At 35.3% G+C, this 25,928-nt stretch overlaps 1 protein-coding gene across 36 annotated transcripts in view; it reads left to right on the forward strand.

Annotated features, from left to right (window-relative positions):
- NRXN1 (neurexin 1) overlaps window positions 1-25,928 on the forward strand; it is a 1,058,790-nt gene that overhangs the window by 990,760 nt on the left and 42,102 nt on the right. Inside the window, exon 1 of one of the 36 annotated variants that reach the window (XM_019719381.3) lies at window positions 9,152-9,348. The exons of 34 other annotated variants lie outside the window; for them this stretch is intronic. In XM_019719381.3, the coding sequence (XP_019574940.1) occupies window positions 9,316-9,348 (33 nt within the window). In that variant the 5' untranslated portion in view covers window positions 9,152-9,315. Of the gene's footprint in view, window positions 1-9,151; window positions 9,349-25,928 lie in introns of those variants that run through there. One more of the 36 variants, XM_019719388.3, reaches the window with a different exon arrangement.

Genomic DNA, 25,928 nt, shown 5'->3' on the forward strand with positions numbered 1-25,928 from the left:
CTCAGATGTGGTCTATTAAACCAGATATTTTAAAATTTTGCAAAAATTTAAAACACTGCTGTACTCTTCAAAAGTTTTGTTTTTAAAAATACAGTTATTTTTAAAATGTGTGTTACTTATGTTAATATATAACGGATTTATTAAAATGAGTTAATAGATATTTAACATTTTCTCACTTTTAATTTCTAATAGAGTAAATATCCATAGAGATAATCTATGTAAACAGAAGATGTGGGGAATCTTCAATACTTTTTAAGTGTGAAAAGTGTGCCTGAGGTTAAAAAATTTAAGAACTGCTGTTTTAGAGAAATATTAGATTACTTATGATACACATATGTGTCCTGTGTCTTGTGAGGTTCTAGACAATTTATCATTTCATTTAGACCCAAGTAACATATTATTAAGTAAACATCTTTTCAATCTGTCCACAATCTGTGATACTAGATCATTTTATTCTTTCATAGGAGGCGTATCCAGACCATAATGCACTTTCTTCACAGAGTGACTGGGTTTTTTATTTTTCCACACATCAAGCACATTTCCTTGGGACATGCCATGGGGAGATTCTGTACCAAAATTTGTTATGTATCAATATGTCCCAATCAGATGTGAAGTATGTTTTAGGTAATGTATTAATAATAATGGTTTAACTTCCATAGTAAGTTAAGGTTGTTGTTGTTTTAAATAATAAGCAGAGTAGATTCAAGATTGTCTATGATAACATCACCCTCAATCACTTAATTCCAGTATGCCTTCTTAAGTGAAAAAGAAAAGATGAAATTGTAGCCAGCTTGCTGGGAATGTACCTGGGATTGTGCATGTTGTGAACTCCTTTGGTCATGCTCGTCAGAATGGAAATGAAGTTGAAAATCTCTAAGGGAATTAATGCAGCACTTACAAAAGTGACTAAACTCAGTGCATACTAATGACTTCATTGTTTTAGATTAATCGAACTAGAGTTCACATACAAATGACAATTGAAATAGAGCCTAGTATTTTCCAAAGAGTGCAGACAAAAACATTGCGAAATAGAATGTAGCATCTTTCCCAGGCTTTTGCATGAATCTATACATAATTTGAGAAATGCTAAGAACAGTACTTACCTTTGGCCTCCATTAACTATAGAATGCTAATTGCTTCCATAGTGAGTGAGCCATGTTAAAAATAAATTGTATGGAATCATAGAAGTGAAATAGTCTGTGCCTTGCAGCAACTGCTTCAAATTAATAGTTAATGATAATTGCTACTATTTACTGACCATTGAATATGTGCCAGTTTTGGGAGGGGGCGGTTTGCGAGGTTTTATATATATTCTCATTTATAACTTAGGGGAAATGTCCAAAGATATGTATTGCTGTTATTCTCATTTTATAAATGAGGAAGCTGGGATTTAAAGAGATAGAGCTAACTAGCTAATCTAAGCCCCAAGCTTAGTTCATGATGCCCGATTTGTCTGATTTTACTGCTCATGTTCTTACCACTGAGTGACTCTCTCCCCTGTAGTCACATATTACGTGCATTTGATTAGCAAAAGTGATTCAATCTCTTTATTTCACAGACAAGGACCCCCAACATAGGCAGATAAAAGGGTTTGTACAAAGTCACAAAATAAGAAACTAAATCCATATCCCCTCACTTTGTTCCTTTGGTGGACATCTGGAATTCAGTACAGGGTAGGGGTCTAAAAATCATTTTTGTCCCTGAACTTGCAGAATGATTCTATGTAATATAATTTCTGTGGCATTTATAATATACAGTGTGTGTTTGGATAAGTATGTGTGTGTGTCTGTTTATGTATGTGTCTGTGTGCTCTTTTTTTTGGCAGGCTCTTTTTTTTTATATACTTTTTATTTTATTTTAAGTGTATTTTTCCAGGACCCATCAGCTCCAAGTCAAGTAGTTGTTTCAATCTAGTTGTGGAGGGCACAGCTCCCAGTGGCCCATGTGGGGATCGAACCAGCAACCTTGTTGTTAAGAGCACCGCACTCTAACCGACTGAGTTAACTGGCCGCCCCAATGTGTGTGTGCTCTTGAAGAAGGAGTGTGTGTGTGTGTGTGTGTGTGTGTGTGTGTGCATGTATATATACATACAAATATATATACATATTTTTATTTCCTATAGTTCTTGTACCCATTCAGGCCATAATATGTATTGATTGAATGAGTAAATGGTCCACTATGATGCTGTCCTGAGTATAAGTTCCCAAAACTACCAGGAACACCAAGTAGGAAGGAAAGCAACCCTGTCCATTTGCAACTAATTTCAATAAGAGTCCTCTGATATTATTTATTTTGCATTTTGAATTGTGTATAAGCATTCTTTTTGACAGCAAAAAGCTTGTGTTTCTTTTTTTTTTTTTCTTTAATTAGCAGTCTAGTCTATACTGTTTCAAAGCTCATTTTCCCAATTTTGTTATTTAACCAAATTCAGCAGGGTCCAATGATTTTATTAGAATGAGGGCTAAAATGTGACTTACAACATGTGAGTAGTGGCCTTGGTTTTTCTACTTACTAGCCAGGTTTCTGTCTTTTAGATTCCTTGTCTTTCAAATTTTAATTATGACATATTTGTTTTGTCTGTATCTCTTACTAGATTTTGGTAATGATAAAGTAAGAGAGTGAATGTTGAGGTGTGTCAAAATTCATAAAGTGATATATAAGAATATTATTAATTATATTTTGTTAAATAATTCATTATCAGTGATTATTTTCTAATTTTTATTCTTTCTAGAGTGGGGCTATATACATGCACAGGTGATTTCTGATCCTGTTCACTAGTCCTAGCGTTTCATCATAATAGGTGCTTCTTTTTGAACTAGAAAGAAATGTTTTCTGACTCTGGTGTACCAAAAAGTCATTATCTAAAGGCTTCCGAGAGTCGATTCACAGCATGTCACAGAAATGGGCCCACGAGGCTTAAAAGTAGATCAATAAAAATGTAAAAATATAGACCTACAAACTATATAAATATTACAAAACAGACCTACAAAAATACATACGAGTATGTTCCTTGGACTGGCCTATATTAGAGTTGGTGAAAGAAGGCATTTTTACCCAAAGACACAGCAAAAAACTTGGACTTATGCATCACATTGACTCATTCATTCATTCATTCATTCATTCATTCATTCATATTTAAATAACAAGCATTTATTAAATGTCTAATGTATGCCAGGCCCTGTGCTAGATGCTGAGTTTCCAAAGATAAAGAAGACAGTAGCTCAACTTTTGAGTGCTAATAATCTAGGAAGAGTAAAAATATACAAACTACAACAAACAAAACTATTTGATAAATGCTAAAAATGGTATTACAAAGTACTATAGAACACAAAATAATGACTCACTCTACCTGGGGGCTTTGCAAAGCCTGCAAGAAACAGTAGCATTTAAGCTTGATACAAAACAATGCGTAGGAGTTACCAGAATTTTTTTTTAAATGGGAAAAGGGCGTCTTCAGATAGAAAAGACAGCATGTTCACACCAGTGAAGATGTAATAGAACATTGTATGCTGGAGACAATATGAAAATTATAATGTCTCTAGAAAAGAACTTTGGCAGATTGTTTCATTATCTATAAAAACACTTACATCTTTAGACCAGTAATCCTACTTACCGGAATTTATCTTATGGAAAAAAATACAAAGGAAGAAAAGAGTTATTTACAATAGCAGAAATACAAAATAGAGATGGACCTATTATCCAAAAAAATTCAAAATAATTATGTAAAGTATAATACACCAGTTTGACTATTTTATTGCTATTATAATACAGAATAAATCATTATAAGTATTTAAAATGATGTGTGTATCCAGATAAGAAAATGAAAACCAAAACAACAGCATTATCAACAACAACAAAATGTTTTGTGAAGGTAATGGGATTGTGAACACTCCTATTATAGATTTAGTTTTTATGCTCATCTTATTAACTAATTTAACTAGTGTTTATCAACCATTTCCTAAGTGCTATGAGGCTTGCTAGGCCCTCCAGTTGAAAAGATAACGGAGCACATGACTTACATAATATTTTTTTTGACTGTTAACGGAAGGCACTTGTATACCTCCATGACGTTGCTAAAATAATGAACTCTACCATCTTCCAAGACCCAAGGTGAATGCAGTCTGTTCCAGAACATCTTTTTCAGAATCTATCCATACGTAGTCAGTAGACTTGCCATTGCTAACTTCATAGATATAGATGGTATTCAATCCCTCTGAGTCTCAATTTCTTTTATTTTTAACAGTATAATGAATTTTGGACTGCAATGATATTGAAAATATTATATGAGGTTGTGGGCTTTTTGTGCTTTTACTTTTTAAAAAGCATATGTACCTAGAGAAATAATCGGTGTAAAAAACAAAATGCACAAGAATAGAGCAGCGGGGAAAAAAACCAACATAAGATCTAGAATATGTGAAATTGTAGTCATTTAGACATTAATTTATTTCCTACCTCCAATGTGTACTTACAAATATTAAATTAGTAATTAAGAGGAGTTCAGTGGTACTCTATGGGCTCAAACTAGGTCTGTCCTTATAGAAGAGAAAAAAGTAAAACTAATAAAAAATTAAAACTAATGTAATCCACTATGGTTTTCCATCGTTTCTGTTTTCCCCTTCTCTTAAAAAATTAAAATGTTCCAGAATATTTCCCCAGTATATATTCTCTCACAACAAGAGTTTACTTCCTGACATATGTCTTTTAAAAGTCACTCATGCATCCTCCTTCCTATTCGTCATGATCCCTCTATGGTGCAAATATAGACAAGAGAATTTGCATTAAAAAAAAGAAAAATCTTTTGCAGCCACGCATATTCTTCTGAAAGGAGTAGAATCAAAGCTTCCCCTTCTGTATTTCATACCCTGTAAATGTCCATTAGAGGATCAGACTGTTTTTCCTGGATAACAAAAGCTTCCAATGTCTAATCCAGTGTCAATGGGGAGGGAGAGACTTTGGAGCCATTTGCTGTCTCTTATTTAACACAAACTTCCCCTTATCTCTAAGTTTTACTTTGGTTGATAATCATGATAATTTTTGAAAGTATCATGAAACTTGCCAATATCATGTTCATTGACTAAAATGCAACTGACTAGAATATGATCGCCTTGAATGGCAAAGAATCCCACTGCCACTTAATTTAAGCCATGTTATTTAACCTCTCTGCATCAAAATCCTTCATCTGTAAAATGAAGGAGTTGAACTATGTGTGCTGTAAAACCTTTTGGAGTTGTAAAAATCTATCTAGATTTAGGAGAATTCCGACATGCAATGTTCTCCCATAATATCTGAATCTGTGGCTCTTTTTTCAGATCTCTCTTTCCCTTTTTCCTCTTTCTCGGCTGCTTTCCTGAAATACTTTCCTGTCAAAATAGAATTAATTTGGCTTGAAGCCGCTCCAATATCCTCGTGTTCCAGGTGGCTCTGTATCTGAGCTCTGCTGCACTGACCCCGAACACCACAGGCTTGGTGATGTGTGGAAATTGGCATGGCAGCAGTCACAGAGGGAAAGTGCTTGGAGCTGCTCCTGAGATCTCTGTTCCCAGAAACCTTATCTATGGGAGAAAGACTGGGTGGGGGCCTGGAGATAAGAACTGCAGCCATTATTTCTAGGGTGATACTGTATCATCTTTCACCTCTGCAAGCTGTGATGAGGCATGTTCACTTGCCTGTTTATACACCCACCTTTGTGGACATAAAGTAGCCTAAGACCATAAGTAGCCTAAGAAGTATAATTTGAGGGTCACAAAAGCTCCTTCCCCTTCACATATTCCATCAAATATCCCTCTTGTGATCCCTGTAAACACTACCTTTTCTGGCCACATCTTTAAAAATTCACATAGGAAGAGGAATAAGGACCTCAAATCTTCTGCATTGTTAATTTCAGTGAGATTAATTTCTCAGACTCTTTGTTTAAATTAAAAAAAAAAAAAATCTATGGATAATGGATTACTTGACCTATCAACAGCATTTGGACAAATTGACCCTATGTCTTTTCTAACACACTTTTTACCATAGGCTTCCAAGTAACCACACTTTAAGTTTCCCTCCTACTTCTCTTCCTTATTTGCTGTTTCTTCCTCTTCTCCATGACTTCTTCACTTTGCAGTGACCCAGGGCCTGGTCCTCGGACCCCTCTCTTTTCCATCTAAACTTACTTCCTTGCTACTTTATATACATCATAGTACACTATACTTCTTCTTTAATTCTGGGTAAACAAGGTAGAAAAGCCTCGTATTTAGAGCATAATTTCTCATTCTCCGTACTATTGACATTTAGGGCCAGGTCATTCTGTTCTGGGGGGCCATCCTATGCACTGTAGGATGATTAGCGTCATCTTTGGTCACTACCCACTGCGTGCTAGTAGCACCTCCCCAGTGTGACAACTAGAAATGTTTCTAAACACTGTCCAATGTTCCTTTGGGGGCAAAAATCACTCCCCTCCACCCATGACTTAGAATAATTTTGCGTAAAACAAAAAAACCCTTAAATAATGCAAATTATAAGCCTTTGACTTAATTTGGCCAATTCAGTGTTTTTTAAAACGTTATATCTCTTCAAGTTATAGAAATGTGAATAACAACAAGAGTCAGTAGAATCTGTAAGCTTGTGCTGGGTAGGAAACTCAAGAAAATTGATTTTGTTTTGTCTTTAGCCCTATACCACTATTGGTAAAAGCATGCACAATATCTTGACTTCAAAGCAGCAGTAAATGATAGCCTAAATTAAGCTTCAAGTTTCGTTCCGCCACTTCTTGCTAATTGCATCCTGCTAAAAGAAAACTAAGGCTTGGAGGGGTTAATTTGTCCAAGTTTGGGTAATTAGCCAAATCATTTACTTCTCAGTCCTTCCCATTCCTACCTCTAAGAATCAGAGGTAATTTAGGTGAACTGTTACTATGAATTCTAAAGCTCTTAACACATGTAAGTTTGTATTATTACCTGCATTCAGAGATGAAAGTGCTAAAAGTGAATATAGGATGGGGAGGTCTTCACCTAAGACTGCCAGAACCTATATCTGGCAGCTCCCTTCTTACCCACACCTACCCTATGTTCTTTGAAAAAAAGTAGGCCACCCTTCCCTCTCCTACCACTCCTTTCCCCTCAACATCTTTGCTCAAAACATCTACCAGTTATGTTCTTCTAAACCTAAATGAATATAGATACCACCACTTTAATTAATTTTAAATTAGAAAAGTAATACATAGACTTCATGAAAAAATATACAAAATGATACCTAATAAAAACTGTGCTTCCGTCCCAGCTCCCCTCCTCAGATTTAACCACTATTGACTTATACTTTATGTCTTTAAGGAAATTCCTTCTGCATATGCAACTATCTATTTGTGTGTGTAAATGTTTTTATGTATATAGTCTTTAAACAAGTTAAAATTTGCACCATTAATTTTTGTCAAAATAACAATACATCCTAGAGATCTCTTCCTATAAGCACATTTGAATTTACCACATATTTTACAGCTGCAGAGTATCTCGACTGTAAAGCTGTACCAAAATTTATCTGATCAGTTCATTATTGATGACAAGGTGGTTTCTAGTTTTTGGCTATTGTAATACTACAATGAGCAGGTTTGATGTTGATATTTTATTATTGTTGTTTTCTTTTTTATTAGAAGTGCTCTGAGCCTTAATCTTTTCTCTTAAAAGAATAAAGTTTGATTGTTGATTATTATGTTGTAATTGAATAAATAGGCTAAGTAGATAGAATGGGCACAAAATATAAATTTTAAGGAATTTATAAAGGGTTCATTATTTCCTGATAGTCAATATTGAGTAAAAGAAAGAGAGGACAAATTTGTAAAATCTTGACAGGGTTCAGTCTTCCAGGAATATGTTTTAAAAATGATTGCCAAGACAAAATAAGCTGTGGAATTTCAACATTTTAAAGTTCAATGACAATCTACTTAGGATGGCTCACCTATCAGTATTTATTCTCAGATTTTTCACTAAGTAGTATTGGGTGATCTAAAAGGAATTAAAATTAATCCTTGAAAATGCATGGATATAATTACAGCTGGGCAATGAAGAACAAAGAGAGGTGTCTGAGTACTCTTTCGGATATAAATGTTATTCCTGAACAACTAAAAGATTGTTCAGTTTCTTTTGTGTTTTTTTTGTTTTGTTTTGTTTTGTTTTTAATCTCTATGATACTGTCATTTGAAATGCACCATGGTCTCTTCATTTATAACCTTCCCTGTCAGACTGGATACAATCATCTCAGTTACTTTGAAGAACTGTGCAACATATGTTATTACAGAATGATCAATAGAAGCAGATATATTGGGGGATATATTTCCATATGGTATTCCAGATGTGGAGCCTTTGCTTACCAAAGAATTATTTTAAACTTCAGAGGAAAGGCAAAAAATAAGTACACATTTCAATCACTGTATAACACATTTGTTCTTCAGGCTTTGGGGAACAAGTATCCTTTGGTGCTTGTTTGTATTTTTAATGATCGATAAAATGGTATATTTATTGGGACTTAAATTGTCTTTAAAGAAGAACAGTTCTAATTGGCAAAAAGGCATAATAATATACTTTTTAATGTTTCATACTTGCCTTTACAAAATCATCCCATAAAAATACTCATTATAAACGTGGCATTCAAAAAAAAAATGCCATTCATTAACTTGGAAATAAAATTATAATTACAATTATAAAGCTTTGAGGCGATTCTGTTAGGACGGTTGCATGCTAATTGCACAGTTTAAGGTATCTAATTTAACATTAGGTGGAAACATGATAATCATCTGAAAAGAAGCATATAAGAGTTTAAGAGCTGGGATGTTAAAAAAAAAAAATTAGTTTCCCTTCTGCTCAGCAATCACACTGGATTAAGAAGTAATAATAGAGAAAATCCCCTGTGCATGAAAATAGGTCTTTACTTGGGTCTGGGGTTAAATGGGATGTCCATTCCGCTTTGCAGCCCCAGCCAGGGAGCAAATTCAACAGCAGTGACTGCCTAGACTTTTTGAGCCAGGCGCGGGCTGGGCTGTGTACCAACAGCCTCATCAACTGCAGACGGAACTGCAGCATCCCTTCCTGCAGTAGCGCGTCACTCATTGGCTCCTCGGTGACACGTGACGGATAGAGCCTTTTCTGTGTATTTTCTCGCCCATCTGTGTGCAGGGCACTGATAGGCCAGGCTGATGCGCAGGCAATTTATCATCTTGATCTCCCACTGAGTCAGGGAGCTCTCCTGTCACCAGTATTGATTTCAGAGGATGGACTAAATTTCCTAGGATTTCCATTAAGAATTAAGAAAAAAGCTCTAAGCACGCAGGGTAGCCAGACAGACATGGATATGAGATGGCACTGTGAAAACTCGCAGGTAGCTTCTTCTGTCACAGCCGGTGCTCAGCACAGCTTAGAACTGCAGCATGCAGGGTTTAAGACACCAGAAGCCTAAGAACAATAATAATTAAAATAAGAATAAACTCTTTTGGATAAACTAATTTTAAGATTTATTTTAAACTATTTCCTCTTGGAGACTGCATGTCAAATTTATGCATGCTTTATATGAAATGTGCAAAGGTGGTTTTAAAATTTTAAATGTCCTTAAACCCTGAGCATGGTTGCTTCTAGTTTTGTTTGCTGCTTTATGTGAGCTTCAGAGGTTTTTTGTTTTGTTTTGTTTTTAGCATGCTTGTGGCAAAAACAATCCAAAATGTGTGTGTGTGTGTGTGTGTGTGTGTGTATTTATGTATTAAGTTGGTTCAAGTAAAAGCATGAATAAAAGCTGCTTTCCAGACTTGCCAGCCTGCTTTATCATCGTTAATGACATGGTGATAATTATGCCGAAATATGCTTAAATTCTGACCATGCATGCTTTTGCGGCAGAGTGAGATTTTTGTTGAGAATTTGTAAAGGTGGAATGTCTGAATGAATTAAATGTACGTTTGGTACAACAGAAAAATGTATTAATGATCAATGATTAAATCTGATTAACTAATGAAAATATTTCACGATGCTAAGATTTGAGTAACATTTATGTACACTAATTCTGCTTACTGAAAAAAATGCATGTCTGGAATTAATGAAAGTGTTTATATTTTTGAAATACAAATTTTGATTATTTCAAAGATAGATAGTAAATTTCAATTTTTTATAATGCATCTTTTTAAAAATGCATCTAAGGTGAAAAAATTACAAGCATTTTTTTTTTTTTCAATCTAGGAGAGGATTATAAAACTGTTATTTGTGTATGTGAGATATCATGTGCATGTTCATGTGTGTGTGTGAATTCTTTGGGGAGTTTTTTGATACTCTCCTAACTAGTCTTTATTCTCGTGAAGAGGGGAAATGCCTTAGCATTCAAATATTTCCTAGGCCCATGGGAATTAGAGCCAGCAAAAGCAGGAGTATGGCCAGATGGGCTAGGCACGCTTGGCAGTGAGTGGAGACAATAGGTGGAGGGGAGCAGATGGAGGACAGAAGGGATTGCAAATCAGAAAAGGGGAGGTGGGGAGGGGAACAGTCTGCCTAATAGTGAAGGAAGCCTGGCCTCTCTTTTCAAGGGAACTTCTGATTGCATCTTCCTTTAATTATAAGATAGCATGTCAGGTCTATTTTGACAACTATTTTTCATTAAATTAGGTAGCCCCTGCTTCATAGATTAAGGAAGTCCCATGAATGGACTTGAAGTTGCTTTACCAGATTGTAAATGGTGTTTTATCTCTTTGTTGTTTGTAACCTTTTTCTCTTTGCCATGTTCAGATAAAGAAGGAGCAAAATTAACGTTCAGTGATTGTATTATTTGAGTTAGTGGTATCTAAATATATGGCAGTACCTACTAAACTTACTAGACCTTAGATGATTCAGGCATGTATAGGGTTTACTGACTTTTTCCCTAAGAAAGCTTTCAATTCTGAAAACATTCAGAGCTCATGCTGACTATGATGTTACTTCTAGGTCATAAACAGATCTTCATTTCTAGAATAACTTTGAATGTTTTAAGTATTTATTGATCTTGTCATGAAGCCTCAGGCATGCCCATTTCAAATTCTGAAATGAATTGAATCTCTCTGCATCCTCCATCAAGCTTTTATCACCCAAGCACCCAGAGAATTAGGCACAGCTTTGCCTAGAAAGGTCATGGGACTGCTAAAGAATGAAAATACATTCACTTCTGATTTTTATAATTTTAATGATTCTTTCAGAATTCCAAGGTGAACTTAGACACAATTTTCAGTCCTATGTACCACTGAATTCAACTAAAAGCATGCTGCCAAAATGTACTAATGAAACAAATTTTAAAGTTTGCATATACATCTTTTAGTCCATGGTTCACCCACAGCTCACTTAATTATTTGGTTGGTGAACCTTGTGGTTGGAGAGGATGTCTGTTCTTCAAAAGGAGTTTTGCCATGCCACGTGTCTTTTTTCACTTACCTGTTGAACCTTGACTTGACAAAGACTTATGACCTAGATAAGAGAATGAAAATCTTTACCTTTTGCACCTTGAGGTAGTACAGATAATTTACTCAGATCACTTACTCTAATTTCCCCCGAGTTGAAGAATTAAGCCAATTTCTTATACTTTCTGCAGACCTTTTCTTCTGTGCCCTGTTCTTAGAAATTAATAAAAGAATCCACTAAACAGCAAAATGCTCTTCACTTGGCAAATTCCCTCTGATGTTTTTAGAAAGAAAATAGAGCCTGCATACGGAACTTCGGACAGATTTATGTTTTGGAGGGTTGACTGGTGTTCTTAAGCAAAATGACCAAGTGATAAAGAATAAAAATTTTTGTTGACTTCGCACAATCAAGCTTTCCTAATAAGCTAAGAGCCACGTTCTCCTTATAGGCAAAGTGGAATGAAACTAGAAGAGCCTTGAAGTTGTATTAAATGTCTGGTCACAATAGTATTTGGGCTCAACTGCCAAGCAAATGTCTCACCAAGACATTAACTAGGGAAATGCTTACATTTTAACATAGTAATTAGTGATATAGCATCGCATATTAAGGATGTTTTTGGGTAGTTATGATGAAATGTTACTGTCTGTGTGTCTTCCATATGCTCCTTTAATTTACAAAATGTGCTCATCCCACAGCATCTGGGTGCATTTATAAACTACAAGTGCAATCAATTAACTGTATGATGGATGCAGTAAGCAGAATGCTAATTGATGGGAAAAGCCCTCTTAACTTATACTTTGTAGTTTCCAAACTGGAAAAAAAGCATGGAACCAAGGACATTCAGGCTTTGTGTATATAAAGCTTAAATGTTTCAAGAAGTAAGCTTTACGCTCTACCTATTTGGAAAATAACTCATTTTTAAACAAGATTTTGCCCTGTCAAAATTAGTGCTCTTAATGCCAGTGTTACAAGAACTAGCAAAGTTCTTAGGTGAACAGTGTTAGTGGATATATAATTATACAAAGTGGTCCCTTTTATTATTGTTTTTTTTCTTTCACTTCCCATTTCCTCTACTCCCAGAATCATGTTCCTCTGCTACTCCCAGAATCACACCGAGTCATTATGGACTCAAATGCCATTTGCTCCAGACCTCAACATTACAAAACGTAAACAATAAGCTATGTATATATTCAGCAGATTGTAATGACACCAAGTTCTGCTTTATACATTTTTGTGTTTAATTAGTCTTGAAATGCCTTTGAGTTATACTAAAGTTACCATATTGACCCAGAAAAATGATTTCACTTGCTTCTATCTTATTTATATTTACTTGACTGTTGCTATTTGAATCCCTCATCACTCTGACACAGAGAATGGAGCCAAGTACAATATTATGGAGTAAATAGGTAATTTCCAGTATATAGGCTAATTGGGGAGCGTCACAGATAGTTATAAACCCATGTGGATATCTCTAGTGTCCCTTAGCAAATGAAGATAGTATGAGTCCAAACTTAATAATAGCCATGAAAAAGCAAAACTACATGAGAGATGTTTTCTGTTTTTGTGTTATAAATTATGTGATCATCACTGCACATTTCCATGTGCCCCTCACATTTTTACCTTCATTTGAATTCACTTGCTTAATTAAGCATTAGTAACCACCTCAGAACTATTTCCCCAAAATCAGGTATACATTTTTGTTTTCATTGTTGTGATGTATATAAAATACTGTAGATTAAACCACAATTTAATAATTTTCTTGAAAACAGAAAGGCTTGAAGACTCTTCTTACTATTTCCCACAACTATAATGTCTTTTGATATAAAGACCCCATTACTTGAAGTATTACTTAGTTTAAAAGACAACAATTACACACAATGGTGGGAATTACTTGAATATTATTTTAGGGGACCAGAAGAAATCAGTCTCCAAAAGAAATCAGTCCTGAAGTCTATATGTTCTCATCTTTGTTTCCATTGCTCTTTTTATTAAAATGTAATGGGTTTTGTAGGATACAAGTCTTGGCTCTAATCATATGTCAGACTTTTGACCAAAAATATGATTCTATAAGTTCACAGCCTAGATTTACTACTAAATTCATGGATAAAGTTCGGATTTAATGGTATGAGAAACCACGTTCACCTATCTGACCTCTTCACTTTTTTCAAATTGCAAACTCTGCTAGAGCTTCAGACACAATGCCTTCCCAACCAATCCTCCAGTGAAATGAATTTGCTTATAATGGAAAAATAATTATTTTGTATATAAAAATATAGATTCCGTATAAAATACTGTGCATATAATGAAGTATATATTATATATAAAAATAAGACTACCTTTATGACTTTAAAACACTAATATTTAATTGTCACATTAAAAATATTACATAGTATTTTGATTTTTTTAAAAGCACCTTATTTTGGAGTTGCATAGGTACACACTCAGGCATCAATTCTCAATGACCCATGTGTGAACTGTCTACGTAATGAATTATCTTGCACGACCAGGTGTACTTTCTAGACCACTTACTCTCTCATTGGCTTAAAATCATTGTTTGCAATTACATGCCATCACTTGTCTCAATTAGCTAGATTTAAGTAGATCACCTATCCATTATGTTTGTAGTGGTGTGTGTATGAATATGTGTGTCTGTGTAATACATTGCTAAATAGCTGCTAAATAATAGGTTTAAAGGATGCATATAACAAACTGGAAATTTCGGGGGGGACTAGCTACTCTTGGGTTTGCCAAGAGTTTTCTTAGCCTTCAAGAAGTGTACCTTTTATTTCCAGAATGTTGACAATTATAATACATAAGCAAGTAATAAGCACCTATCTCAGTATTTTCTGTACATTTGATAGTTAAGATCTATTAAAATATCTACTGGTTGATTAATCTATACCAGAACTGAGCTAGATGTCATGGGTGACTCAAAGGAAAATAAGACACTTGCTGCCTTAAAAGTCCAGTTGAAGAGTCAGGACAAACACATATAAAGTTTAAGGGGTACTGAAGGCTGAACTATTTTTTTTTCTAATACAATCAATTAATGAACACATATTTGCTGAGTATCTGCTATATACTTTGAGGAAGTTTGGTGAAAAGAAAGTTCAGTATGGGCTAAATTGATGCACTAATGTTGTTCTGCTAGCTGCTCCCTGTGTTTGAGCAGCCCTCATTATCCTGTCACAAAATCAAAGGTACCACAAAACCCCATCAAATCAGGTGGCTACATATCCAATAACACCAGTTATCAGCTTCTTAAGTTGTGTTTAGAGCACCGAAGGTATTTGAATATGAAGTGAGGTCTCAAGTAGCTTGTCTCAAAACACAATCAAGATGATCGTTTCCTGTCCTACATGTTCTCAGGACAACATATTGATTTCTTAAAAAGTCACTTTTCATGTTTTATAAATAATAAAAGTAATGCAAAATGTGTATAACATTTTTATTTAAAAGTCGCCTGCACATTTAGTTTATACTCATTTTCTCTATTCGTTAAAATCTGCCATCGTTGCTAAAAAGTTTTCCTTTAAAAATAAGAAATTGTTTGTTTTTGTTGTTGTTTTTGTTGTTGTTGTTGTTTTTGTTTTTTTTACTGATGGGATGATTTGAAATATTGAGTTGTGTTTCCAATAGTTAGTTGGACACATTGGAGTAAGTATAACTATCTCAGGCCATTAAGATATAATTGAGTGTGTTTGTAAATGACTCCAGCAATGATTTTCAGTATGCCTGATTCTACATCCTCCTTTATCTTTAATGTAATTTAATTTTATTTTTGAAGGGTACCCACTGAAAAGAAAATAGATTGTAGATGTGTATGGGCAGGAAGCAAAGGGTCTGTCTGGCCTTGAGTGTAACAATTTTGAATAAGTGGTAATTATGGAAACAGTCTACTCATGTTACTGCAATGGTTATCAATACAGTACTATTATTTCGTCAGTAAGTAGTTTAAAATACAGTAAATAATTATGGAAAACTTCATGAACCGTTCACTAGAACTGGCTGAAATGATACCTGCATGTAAAATACCACACTGAGTAGTTCTTGATTATTTTTCAAAATTTCAAGCTAGAGATAGTAAACTCACTGTTGTAAGCGATTGATGTAACAAGGGTTTCCTAGATCGCGGACCTTCCAGATTTCCACACAGCCAGTGATTTTTCAATTGCAATAGATAGTTTCATTTTAAACAGAAAGCTACTGAAGCAAAAACAAATTAAATACTGACTTTAGCCTGTCTTTCTACCTAGAAATTCCCTAAATGATGAATCAACTCTTTGTAGTACTTTAGGAAGAGAGATGAGGGTTCAAAATGACAAGATGAAATATAAAAGTATATGCTTGGTTTATTTGAATGACTACAATGTAAGGACAATCCCAAAGACATGCCATTCAAATGATGATAATGCATGTTTCATATCTGTAAATATTACAAATGGGGGGATTTATACGTTGGTTGTTTTATGGTTGTGGTTATCTATATATATTCCCTTTATGAATGTATCTGTATCTTTAAGAAAATTATTTTATAAAACCAGTTTTGCCAACTAATACGCAATATGTGTGATGTGATCATATCAGTGTGCTTCTTTTATTTTTAGTTTTTAAAAAATGTTTTAATTTGAAATAACTTAAATATATAGAAATGTTGCAACCATATTATAAAGAGTTTACTCTTCAGCTTGCCCTAATGTGAACATTATGTTTAAGCGTTGTACGTTTGTCATGGCTGAGGTTAATATTAACTATGCCCTTTGAGCAATATTTTTTTATTAGAATTTTTGTGTCAAAGATGCCACTGAGTGTCATCAGACTACTTTTGAAAAATGTCAACATCACTTGGTTTGATTCCCACCAATACCTAAAGGAATCCTCCTCACTGGGCTACCCAGAATTTCTACTCAGAAACATTCCAAAACTATTTCAGGGAGAAAAACAATTAACAGAAAAGCAGTCCTTTCTGTTTGTACCTGTTTTTCCTTCCCACCTATGTAAACGTTGGTTTTATTTTGAAATAGGTCTCAGAATCTCTTTTCCCCTTTCTATTTCCTTGGGAAATTTATAACATCTTCAGCCTAGAATGCTCTCCTAAACTTCCAACACACTTTGTAGCTGCCCCCTCAATTCATCTCAAATTCAACATATCCCATTGTGACCAGGTTACTTTTTGGACTTCATCTAATTTTAAAATACTTTATTTTGATTTATATAAAGACATTGTACTAGAGAAAGTTGTACTGCTACTGGTGTAAGGATGACCAACTACTTAATTTTCTGGTACTTGACTTCCCCATTTGTAAAGTGAAGGGTTTCCAGCTCTATTACATTATTATTTTAGAGAGTGAATAAATATGAATTTTCTTTAAGATAAAAGGGTTTAAAGACACGTGGCTTAAAACATAGACTGCTTTCAATTTTGTTGAATTATCGCCTCTATATTTTGGAATTAATTCGCATCTGGGATTGTCTTACAGGATTTTCATTTTGAAACTAGTGTGAGAATAATTCCAGTCATGGTTAGAGCTAATTAGAGGGAAAGCTCCTTTTCCATTCTGCAATGAAGAATACAGAGGCTCATTGGCATTCTCTGGGCAAGGCTGGTACATTTCAGAGAATTAGTGATTTGGATTCCTAGAAAATGCTATAGAAGAAACAACATCTTTTCATTTCCATATCATCTTGACGAATGAGGAAAAATTTCACAGTGTGTGGATCACAAAAGCAAGCACAATTCTGTGAAAAGAAAGGAGAGGGACCCCATACAGCCTGTTCTTGTGTTCTAAAACCTCCACTTTGCTAAGAGACCTTGAAATTATTTCAAATCTATTTTTCATACAATGGATGCCAAAAGAGCTAAATTATTCATTGTAAGTGAAAATATTCATTACCATGTGTCAAGAAACTCTGATTCCCTCTCTGATGTTCCTAATAAGAACCCTGTGGTGTAAAATCATGGGCTGAATCTACTAAATAATTACCCATGTGAATGCTGTACTTACCGTGTGTATTTTTGGGTTTTATATCAATAAATATTATATCAAGTGCTGCATACTCTGGACTAAAAGTCCTTCATCCCCAAATCAGTTTCAGATTCTTCTCTAAAAAATAAGGGGCACTGTGGCTTCTAATGGAAGTGGTAGGAAAGTGGCGACAGAAACAATAGACAACACAGTTTGAGAAAAATTCTCATCACCGATAAAGATTTACAAAAAAATACATTTCATAAACGCCAAATGAGATCCACAGAAAACAAAACTTTGTAAGCATTTTTCTATAAACAGAAAAAAGAAAGCAGGTCTGTATTGGGAACAGAAGATTAGATGTGTAGGACAAATTATTTCTATGGATGTTCACAATGTATATACAAAAACTAATATAGCTTACAAGTGTCTATAGTAATTCGAAATATTTAGCAAGGAAATATTCTCACACACAGGAAATGAAATTAGAACTTTGACATTCATAATTTCAAGACTTAATATACGGAAGTTGCAGTGATTGTGTTTTTAATTTTTTTTTCTATTGTCAGCATCTAAACTAGACAGGGTGTGGTGATTGTTCTGGAAACCAGCATTTTGGAGTACACATTGATATGTATAGTAGAGATTTAGCTTTTAATGAAATCTTTATAGTGAAGGACTTGACTTCCAGACAGAGTTAGCTTGAGACATTTCAACTTTGAAGCGTTCCCTGGACCCTGAAAAGCCAAAGAAGCATTTTGACACAAAGGCACTCGGGAGAGCGAAGAAGGGCAAGGTGTTACAGGGTGTTGTAACCACACACTTCTCAGCCAGATCTTTTCATCAAGGTTACATAAAGTATAGGCCTGGACTCTGTTGCGGCAGCTCTGGAACATATTACCCATTGACCACCCTTAGTGTCTTTTTTGGCTCATCGCTTATTGTATATTCTTTTATTGAGAGTAATTCCTCCCGTTTTAAATTTATTATAACCAGTGGACTTAACTCTGGGAAAAATATTCATGGGTTCTGGAAGGATTTCATCAGATAACTCCTCCTTTTTTGCCCATTTTAATTAAAGTAACTGAGAAATTGCCTGTTGTACCTTCTATTGTTTGGTAGAACGTTCAAGGACAGGACAATCCTCCAGTGGGCACTTTTCTGTTCTGTTTCTTAGGTTTGGTGTTTAAGTGGAGTGGTGTCTTTGCTGCCACAAGAAAGCTAAATCCTAAAGACAATTCAGTTGGCTAGTCCTAGAGCAGAGCTGTTCTGATGGATTGTCTTTTCTCTTAAACGTCTTGCTAGAATTTTGAAACCAAACCTAGTACACAACTCACTAGGTGAGATATTACTCCTACTTTCCTAGGTCTGCAATATCTCTATGATTGGTCCCATTTATAAAATGGCATGAGACACCCTGCCACTATCCAAACATAAGTGGGGGAACCCTTTCTTTCCTTTTCTCTTTCCTTCTGCTCATTCTTTTCTTTATAATTTCCTGTTTGCTTTGCCTCTATTCTTCAATTTTCCCTCTAATAGAAATGTGTTAATGGCATTTATTGTTTTCTTTGGCCCCGTTTGTGTCACTTACGAATCAAAATTTGAAACCAATGTATAGAATAAAATTGCTAAGTCACTAGCCATTATTTTTAGACCTTGTGGAGGTTAGAAGAATCCACTGGACTCTGTGACATTGAAAGGAAATATATGAAGCACAATTTAACTCTGAGATAAATAGGATTCTGCAGGATATTAGGAATAGAAAGTAAGATTACTCCTCATAGGAGTAGCTAATTGAGCAGAAACTATAGAGTCCTCAAGATGTAAATATTGGAAATTTAATTTTTAGTGAATCCGTGACATTTTCTTTTTAATTTTGTTTTGCTTTGTTTGTATTTTGCTTTAATTTTTCTTTTAAATCAAGGGCACAATATTTTTTTTAAATTTGTAGTGATTTGGTGTCTTAATCTTTAGGATTCCATATTCAAGGATAAACAACAGACGGGTAGGCAGAAATAGTGTCACTACTAACAACATGTCATGTGACAATTTCCCTACTTTAAATCATGGTGAAATAGTCCACATTCTAAATACCTTAGAAGCACTGACTTTTTTTTTAGTTAAAAACTACCACAGTGAGCGGAAAAGTAAATTGTTTGGACCCAATAGATTTCACTTCATTGATAAAGCAACGGACCCTAAATATTGGCATGTCATCTTTGGCTGTCAGCAAACCAATTCATGAATTTAAAAAATTATTATATTTATGTATCTATGCATGTATTATCTATGTATACATTTTTGAAACATCCCCTTTTGAAAAAATGAAAGATTCACAGATAGTTGCAAAGAAAGATACAGGAGAGTCTCTGCCTCCTTTACCCAAACTTCCCCACATATTAACCTTGTGCAACTATGGTCCAATATTAAAACCAGAATATTGATATTGTTATAAATCACAGAACTTACTCATATTTCACCAGGTATACATGCACGTTTTTGTATGTGTTCGTGTGTGTGTGGCTGTGTGCAATTCCATCACATGTGTAGCTTCTTGTAACCACCACTGCAATCAAAATACTTAATTAACTATACCATTACCACAAGACTCTCTTGTGTTATCCTTGATTATTACATTTTTTAAATTTATTTTGATTTTTTAAAATACATTTATTGGGGGAGACAATGGTTAGTAAAATTACATAGGTTTCAAGTGTAGAATTGTACACTTGATTATTACATTTTAAAATAACCTGAGGGGTTATCTGCTCTTGTTACCAAACAGGTTCAGCTCTTTGCCACTTGTGAGCCAACAGTTAAGAGACAAGTGTTGGTGGAAAGAAAAGTATGTTTATTCCAAATGCTGGCATTCCAGTAAGATGGTGGACTATTGTCTCAAAGACTACCTTCCTCAGTTCTAAAACAGGAGGTTTTATAGGTACACAAGAAGCAGAACAAAGGAAAGGGAGACTTAGTAATGAGACTTGTCTGAGACACTTGTCTCCTGGGGTCCTGTTTATTCCATGATGGTTATTTGGAACCTCCGGTTGTAAGGGTGATTCTATGTCATGCGATGGTAAATCACAGTCCAGAATTGCAGCCTCCTTGATGGTGTCTGGACAGCTGAAGGCTGGCTCAGTTTCTTTCAAGTTAGCATTTTGCTGATTAACCAGATTAATGAGGTATGCATGTAGCCTCAGGAAAACATGGTCATTGAATCAGGTAGGAAGGGAAGGAAACAAAGAGAAGAATAAAAATAAAAAATAAAAATACAAACTAGATTGTTAAATCTTGAAAAATACACAATCGTCCTTACACTTTCACCTACTTATTATTGGGATGTGGAGTGATTTGCCCAGGTCAATGGGTTAGATAAAGATTAAACTCCTAGAGGAATCTCAGAATGCTATGTCCTATCCTAGACCAGTTTCAGGAATACCACTTTATAGTCTCAATTTATAAAGTAGGCAGTTTTCTACAAGTTTAAAGATAAGAGAATTGAAGCAAAACAAAGCTTTAAAGTAATTGAGTTTAGCAATTTCATCGCAATGCTGGATTTTTTTTTCAATCCGATATTCTAACTCTATTACTGTATACATAATGGGTGAAGGGAACCTTAACAGTCAATGTAAATATTAGATTGATATTTCAGACAAAGCATATATAAAATAGAGGTAATCCATATTGCTTCATACGGATTTAACACAGTTGCTAGGGGGAGAAGGTAGTTTGTTGTTATCTGTAAACAATCCATAGATTTAGCTACAAATTGTATAATTAGTACTCTCTAGAACTGAATTCCTACTCCCTCCCATTTGCACACAAAGATACCAGATAATTTAATAATTCTTTTCCTTTTCCAGTTTGCCCTTAGTGCTCATTTTAATTTAGGTACCACTTATAAAATTATTGAGGTGAGATTTGGGGGCTTTTGGGAATGGGGGCGGGGAAGGTTCACAGCATGTGATTTCACTCACTCACCTATTCCATATCCACTTTGGAACCACTTTCGATGTTACTCACTTTGGGAATGAACCTGGTTATAGAAGAGTACAACAGAAATTATTTGGAAAGAGTATAGAAACAAAGACTCTTCTACTGTATCAGTATCAATAGAAATTAAAGATGTAAGAGACCCATTAGCTGATTTGCCCTAGTGCCATGGAAATTGCAGTGAAAATTTTTCAAAAGACCTAATCTATTCCTGTTTAAAATAAATGGAAACTCAGTGTAAATTCTTGTTAGAGCTTGAAACTGCTGATTGTTGTGTTTTCCGGGTTTTTCTTTTTAGATCCACTTGACAGTTTGCATAGCTAATTATTGTGTTCTAATTTCTTTAATTCCAGCATTGCTGTAGGCTTTTTAGACTGGGGGAGAGGAAGAGAGCACTGCTGCATTTTTAAAGGACTATACATCAATAAGCTGTTCAATCAAGGAGTGCGGAGGATAGAGAGAATGATTATATTGGGTGTGTGTGTGTCTTTTGTAAGATGGGTCAAAGTTAAAGCAGCAGAGTTATTATAATTTTAAATAACTGCCAGGCTTTGGTAGCTAATAGCAATTCAATAAAAGTTTTGTCAGTAACCAAATACAGGAGATAGTGGGGTCCCTTGTAGCCTCATTTTATGTAGGGCACTTTGTATCATGATGGATCATTTGCAGCAAAAAAACCTTTTGCTAGGAAAACTGAAGAATGTGCACTCTTAGAATGAGAGGTTTTGTTGTTGTTTGCTGTTGAATATTTTTTTTAATAGATTTAATTTGCATAGTACGACTTTAGATGGAAAAAACCTTGTAATTTGAAGAGAGTTTGTTAAAAATTATTTCTTTTACAAAATAGATAGCTTTAAAACTTTCCAATTTTAGTGTCCTGTGGATTCTATTTATGGGAAAAAATGCTTCTGTCAAGAATCACTGCTTTTATTGTCAGTGAATCATGAGTCCATTGTGCAGGTTTTGCAATTTAGAAGCATCAACCCAACTTGAGGTAGTGATGGTTCAAATGAGATAAAATTACTTCTTTTGTATGTCTTTTTGCATTTGGTGATGGTTGCCATTAAGGGCGAAGTGGGGCAAGGCATTTAATTTACTGCCTAGAATTACATACTTTAGTCTTCTTTCCTGCATTATATGGAGCCCTTTTAAAAAGATCCTCCACAATTCATTACACTGAAAGTTTACTTTAATTGAGCATCCCTAAATAATCATCATGCTTCTTTAAGGATATGTCAGTTTTGAATGAGGAAATTAATGTGAAAATCAGTAGAAAATTTTTACAGCTTTTTCATGTTGGGAGTGCAACTCTGTGTTTACAACAAAAGTGAAAATGATTATTGTTGAACTTACCTATACTGCTTCCCTTAGAGCAGCCAAACTGTGAGATTAGCCAGCTAAGAGCAGATAATGAATGACAAGATACACATTTGCATGATAGATAGATAGATAGATAGATAGATAGATAGATAGATAGATAGATAGATAGATAGATAGATGATAGATAGATAGATATAGAAAGAAAGAAAAAATGAATTTTGTGGTTTCTGGTTGCTATAAGCAACAGACAGTTATTTCCAAACCTTTCAAGAACAATGAATGGCAAACATTGTGTGCCTAGTGATTTGAACCTACACATATGAACTCGGTTGAATGCTTGAGAGCTAAGATGAAACTCATACACATTCTTGCAAACCATTGCCACGGCAACATACTTAAAATTTCCAAGGTCTGTCTGCCTTGAGTTTGCACCTGCATTTAGCTTATTGTGAAACAAAAAAGAAGGCTTTCCAACTTGAAAATGCTTTGGAATGGTTGGGTGTATGTTTTGAAATACAGTGGAGTTTAAAGTTGAAAAGAAAAATAGAACATTCAGAGGGAAAGTACATTTGCATTCTTCATGCAATACTTGGCTTTTTTCCCACTCCTACTTCACAATATTCTAGGCAAGGGCAAGTGTGGATAGTCTACCAACTGTGGCTGTTAGGATATTGGGGTTTTGCCTGCTTTAATGACAAGCATTCTGCCTCATGTAAGGCTAGAGGTAACATGTGCATGTCTTGTATAATAATAATAAAGCCGAGAAAGGCTAAGGTTTATTTATTGTTTATTATGTACTAGGAACAGTGTTAAGCACTTCATAGATCATGGTTTTCTTATTTCTTACAACTACCCTGAGATTACTACTGCATCCTTCCCATTTTGCAAATGAGAGGCTAAATAAATCACCCAAGTTCTAACAGCTCCAGGTTTAAACTCCATGCCCAGGCACCAGATCACTGGGGAGCAGCATTACAAAATCCCATAACCAGTACTAGCACTCCTCAGTTTGTCAAGTGAAAAGCTGGTCCTAGGAAACAAGAAAAGGGGCTACTAGAGAGAGCATCTCTTTTTCTCTCTACTTAGGATATACAGAGTGATTCACTGACCCAGGATAAATACAGTTGACCCCGGAGTGGCAGTACCAGGTTCTACCTAGAAGTACAAGCCAAAATATCACCCCCTCATCCCATCTTTCAGGTAGCAAGGTGGTCAAAAACAGTAAAGCAGCCACCTTTCATCTCTTTTCCAGCAAATTCAGTGGAACACCAAAGGAGGCGTGGCTTCTATTTGACTGTATCTTGGAAAACAGAGATTGAGGTATTCGGAGTCTACTTCCAATAAGGTTTCTTAGATTTAGTGAAATAAGAAAAGCCTATCTGAGGATTATCATAGTAAAAATATTACTGGATGGGTCACTTACAGATAAGTGCACTGCCTTCACAAGGAACTTTGCATTTTGAGGAGAGTAACAGGTCTTGTGTATTTTCAGCCTGAGCCTTGACTGAGCATTCCAAAGTACCGGGGCTTTCTTATTTGAGAGTCTCTCTGACCCTGTTTCTCTTATAGCCAATTTGTGATTTCTCAAGATAGGTAAAGAACCTTGATTATCTAGATTTCCAGCTCAAAACACATCTGAAGGAACCAATTTGCAATGGGTTTAAAGGGTGTCTATAAAACCTGACAGTGGTAGACAAAAGAGGAAACCCAGTAAGAGCAGCCATTGAGAAAAAAGGGAAAGGACCTGTGGAGAGGGGCAGTGACATAATCTCTTTGGTACTGATACTCCTAACAGTAATTCCAAACCATCAAGCAACGTTTGTCTTCCATTTAAAAGGTGAAACATGATTTCAAAAGTTCTCATGATTACAAATGACCTTTTTTTTTTGTGAACAGAAGGCTAATTTCTTGTTCTTAATCAGAAGGCATCCTAGAATGAAGAGAAGAGGGAGGGATCGCAGCGCTGTAAGAGGAAGGAAAAGGGCACATCAAGGTGGGAAGGGCATAAGCAACTTGCGGGAAAAGAGGTCAGAATTGAGTGGAAGAAACTGACTGTAAATGCATGTCTGGAGCGAGGAAGGCATGGTTAATCCCTTAGCAATCTCAGTGTTTTACATTTAACCTTTACTTATCACAACTATCTTAATGGGGAAAAAAACCCTATTTTAATATAAGTAGTGATTAAAAGAGTCATTAGACAATCACATAACTGAAATAAAATACCCAGATACCTGTGGGAAGAGTTCGGGCACAGATGCTGTCTTCTAATGAAATGTACACACAAAGGCAGGAACTCTGATAAAGCCCTTAGTCCTCCAGAGAGGACAAGTAGCCACATTCTCCCCCACATGTGCACGTGTGTTCTTCAGTTGGTCCTGAGTGGGCTTTGCACGGACTGCTGAGTGCTCTCTGGTCTGGCAACTCCAGTTGATGACAGCGGATGGCATTCCCTGCTATTTCTTAAATGCCTTCCCTAAAATTTTCAATGAAACTTAGGGCAGAATTGAAAAAGACAAATCACGTTTGAGAAACTTGGGAAAAGGAACAAACTAATCCTGCTGCTGTTTTTATCTTGGCATCCGAGATGCTACTGTGTTGTGATACCCAAACATGAAACTGGGAGCAATGGAAGAAATGGGACACCAATTGGATGGAGAGTCAGCGGGCCAGAATCAGTCAGACACCGCGCAGTGCAGTGATTTGATTCTGCACAGGCCAGCTTAGGGCTTCCTTCTCTTTACTGTAAGGGGACTGGAGCAGGTAACTCAAAGAGCCTCCCCATTCGGAAACAAATAGGAAATGATGAGTGCTTGGTTACGTCATGCAGCTGAGGAGAACAGTTCTCCTTGGCTCTGAAGTATACTGACAATATTATGAGGTTGCTTTGAGGTGTTTTAAAAAGTGCTCTCGTATCAAATATATAATTTGCTCTATTTATAGGATGTTCAAACATGGAAGTGTGAAATGAAGTCAGGAAACTGCAGTTTCTTTGTGAAGGGAATGTCTGTGTCTAAAGATCTCAGGTGTACAGTGCTAGGAATAAATGTTGCTTTTTACATTGTGGGGAGAGCAAAGTAAGAATGTGCACAGAGCCAGCTGTGGCTACGTAATAAACACTCTCAGTAACATCTAAGTGCCAGCCACTGTGCTAGACTGTGAGTCTATCTACTCCTACAGAATGTAATCCTGTAAAAGAGATGTAAATAACTTATTTTTTACTTATAAAAAAACCTAGAGAACTTGGGAAACTTGCCCAAAGTCACAGAGCTAATCA

The sequence above is a fragment of the Rhinolophus sinicus genome, chromosome 2, assembly GCF_057876585.1.
Source record: "Rhinolophus sinicus isolate RSI-liver-muscle chromosome 2, RSI-T2T, whole genome shotgun sequence".
Taxonomy (NCBI): Eukaryota; Metazoa; Chordata; class Mammalia; order Chiroptera; family Rhinolophidae; genus Rhinolophus; species Rhinolophus sinicus.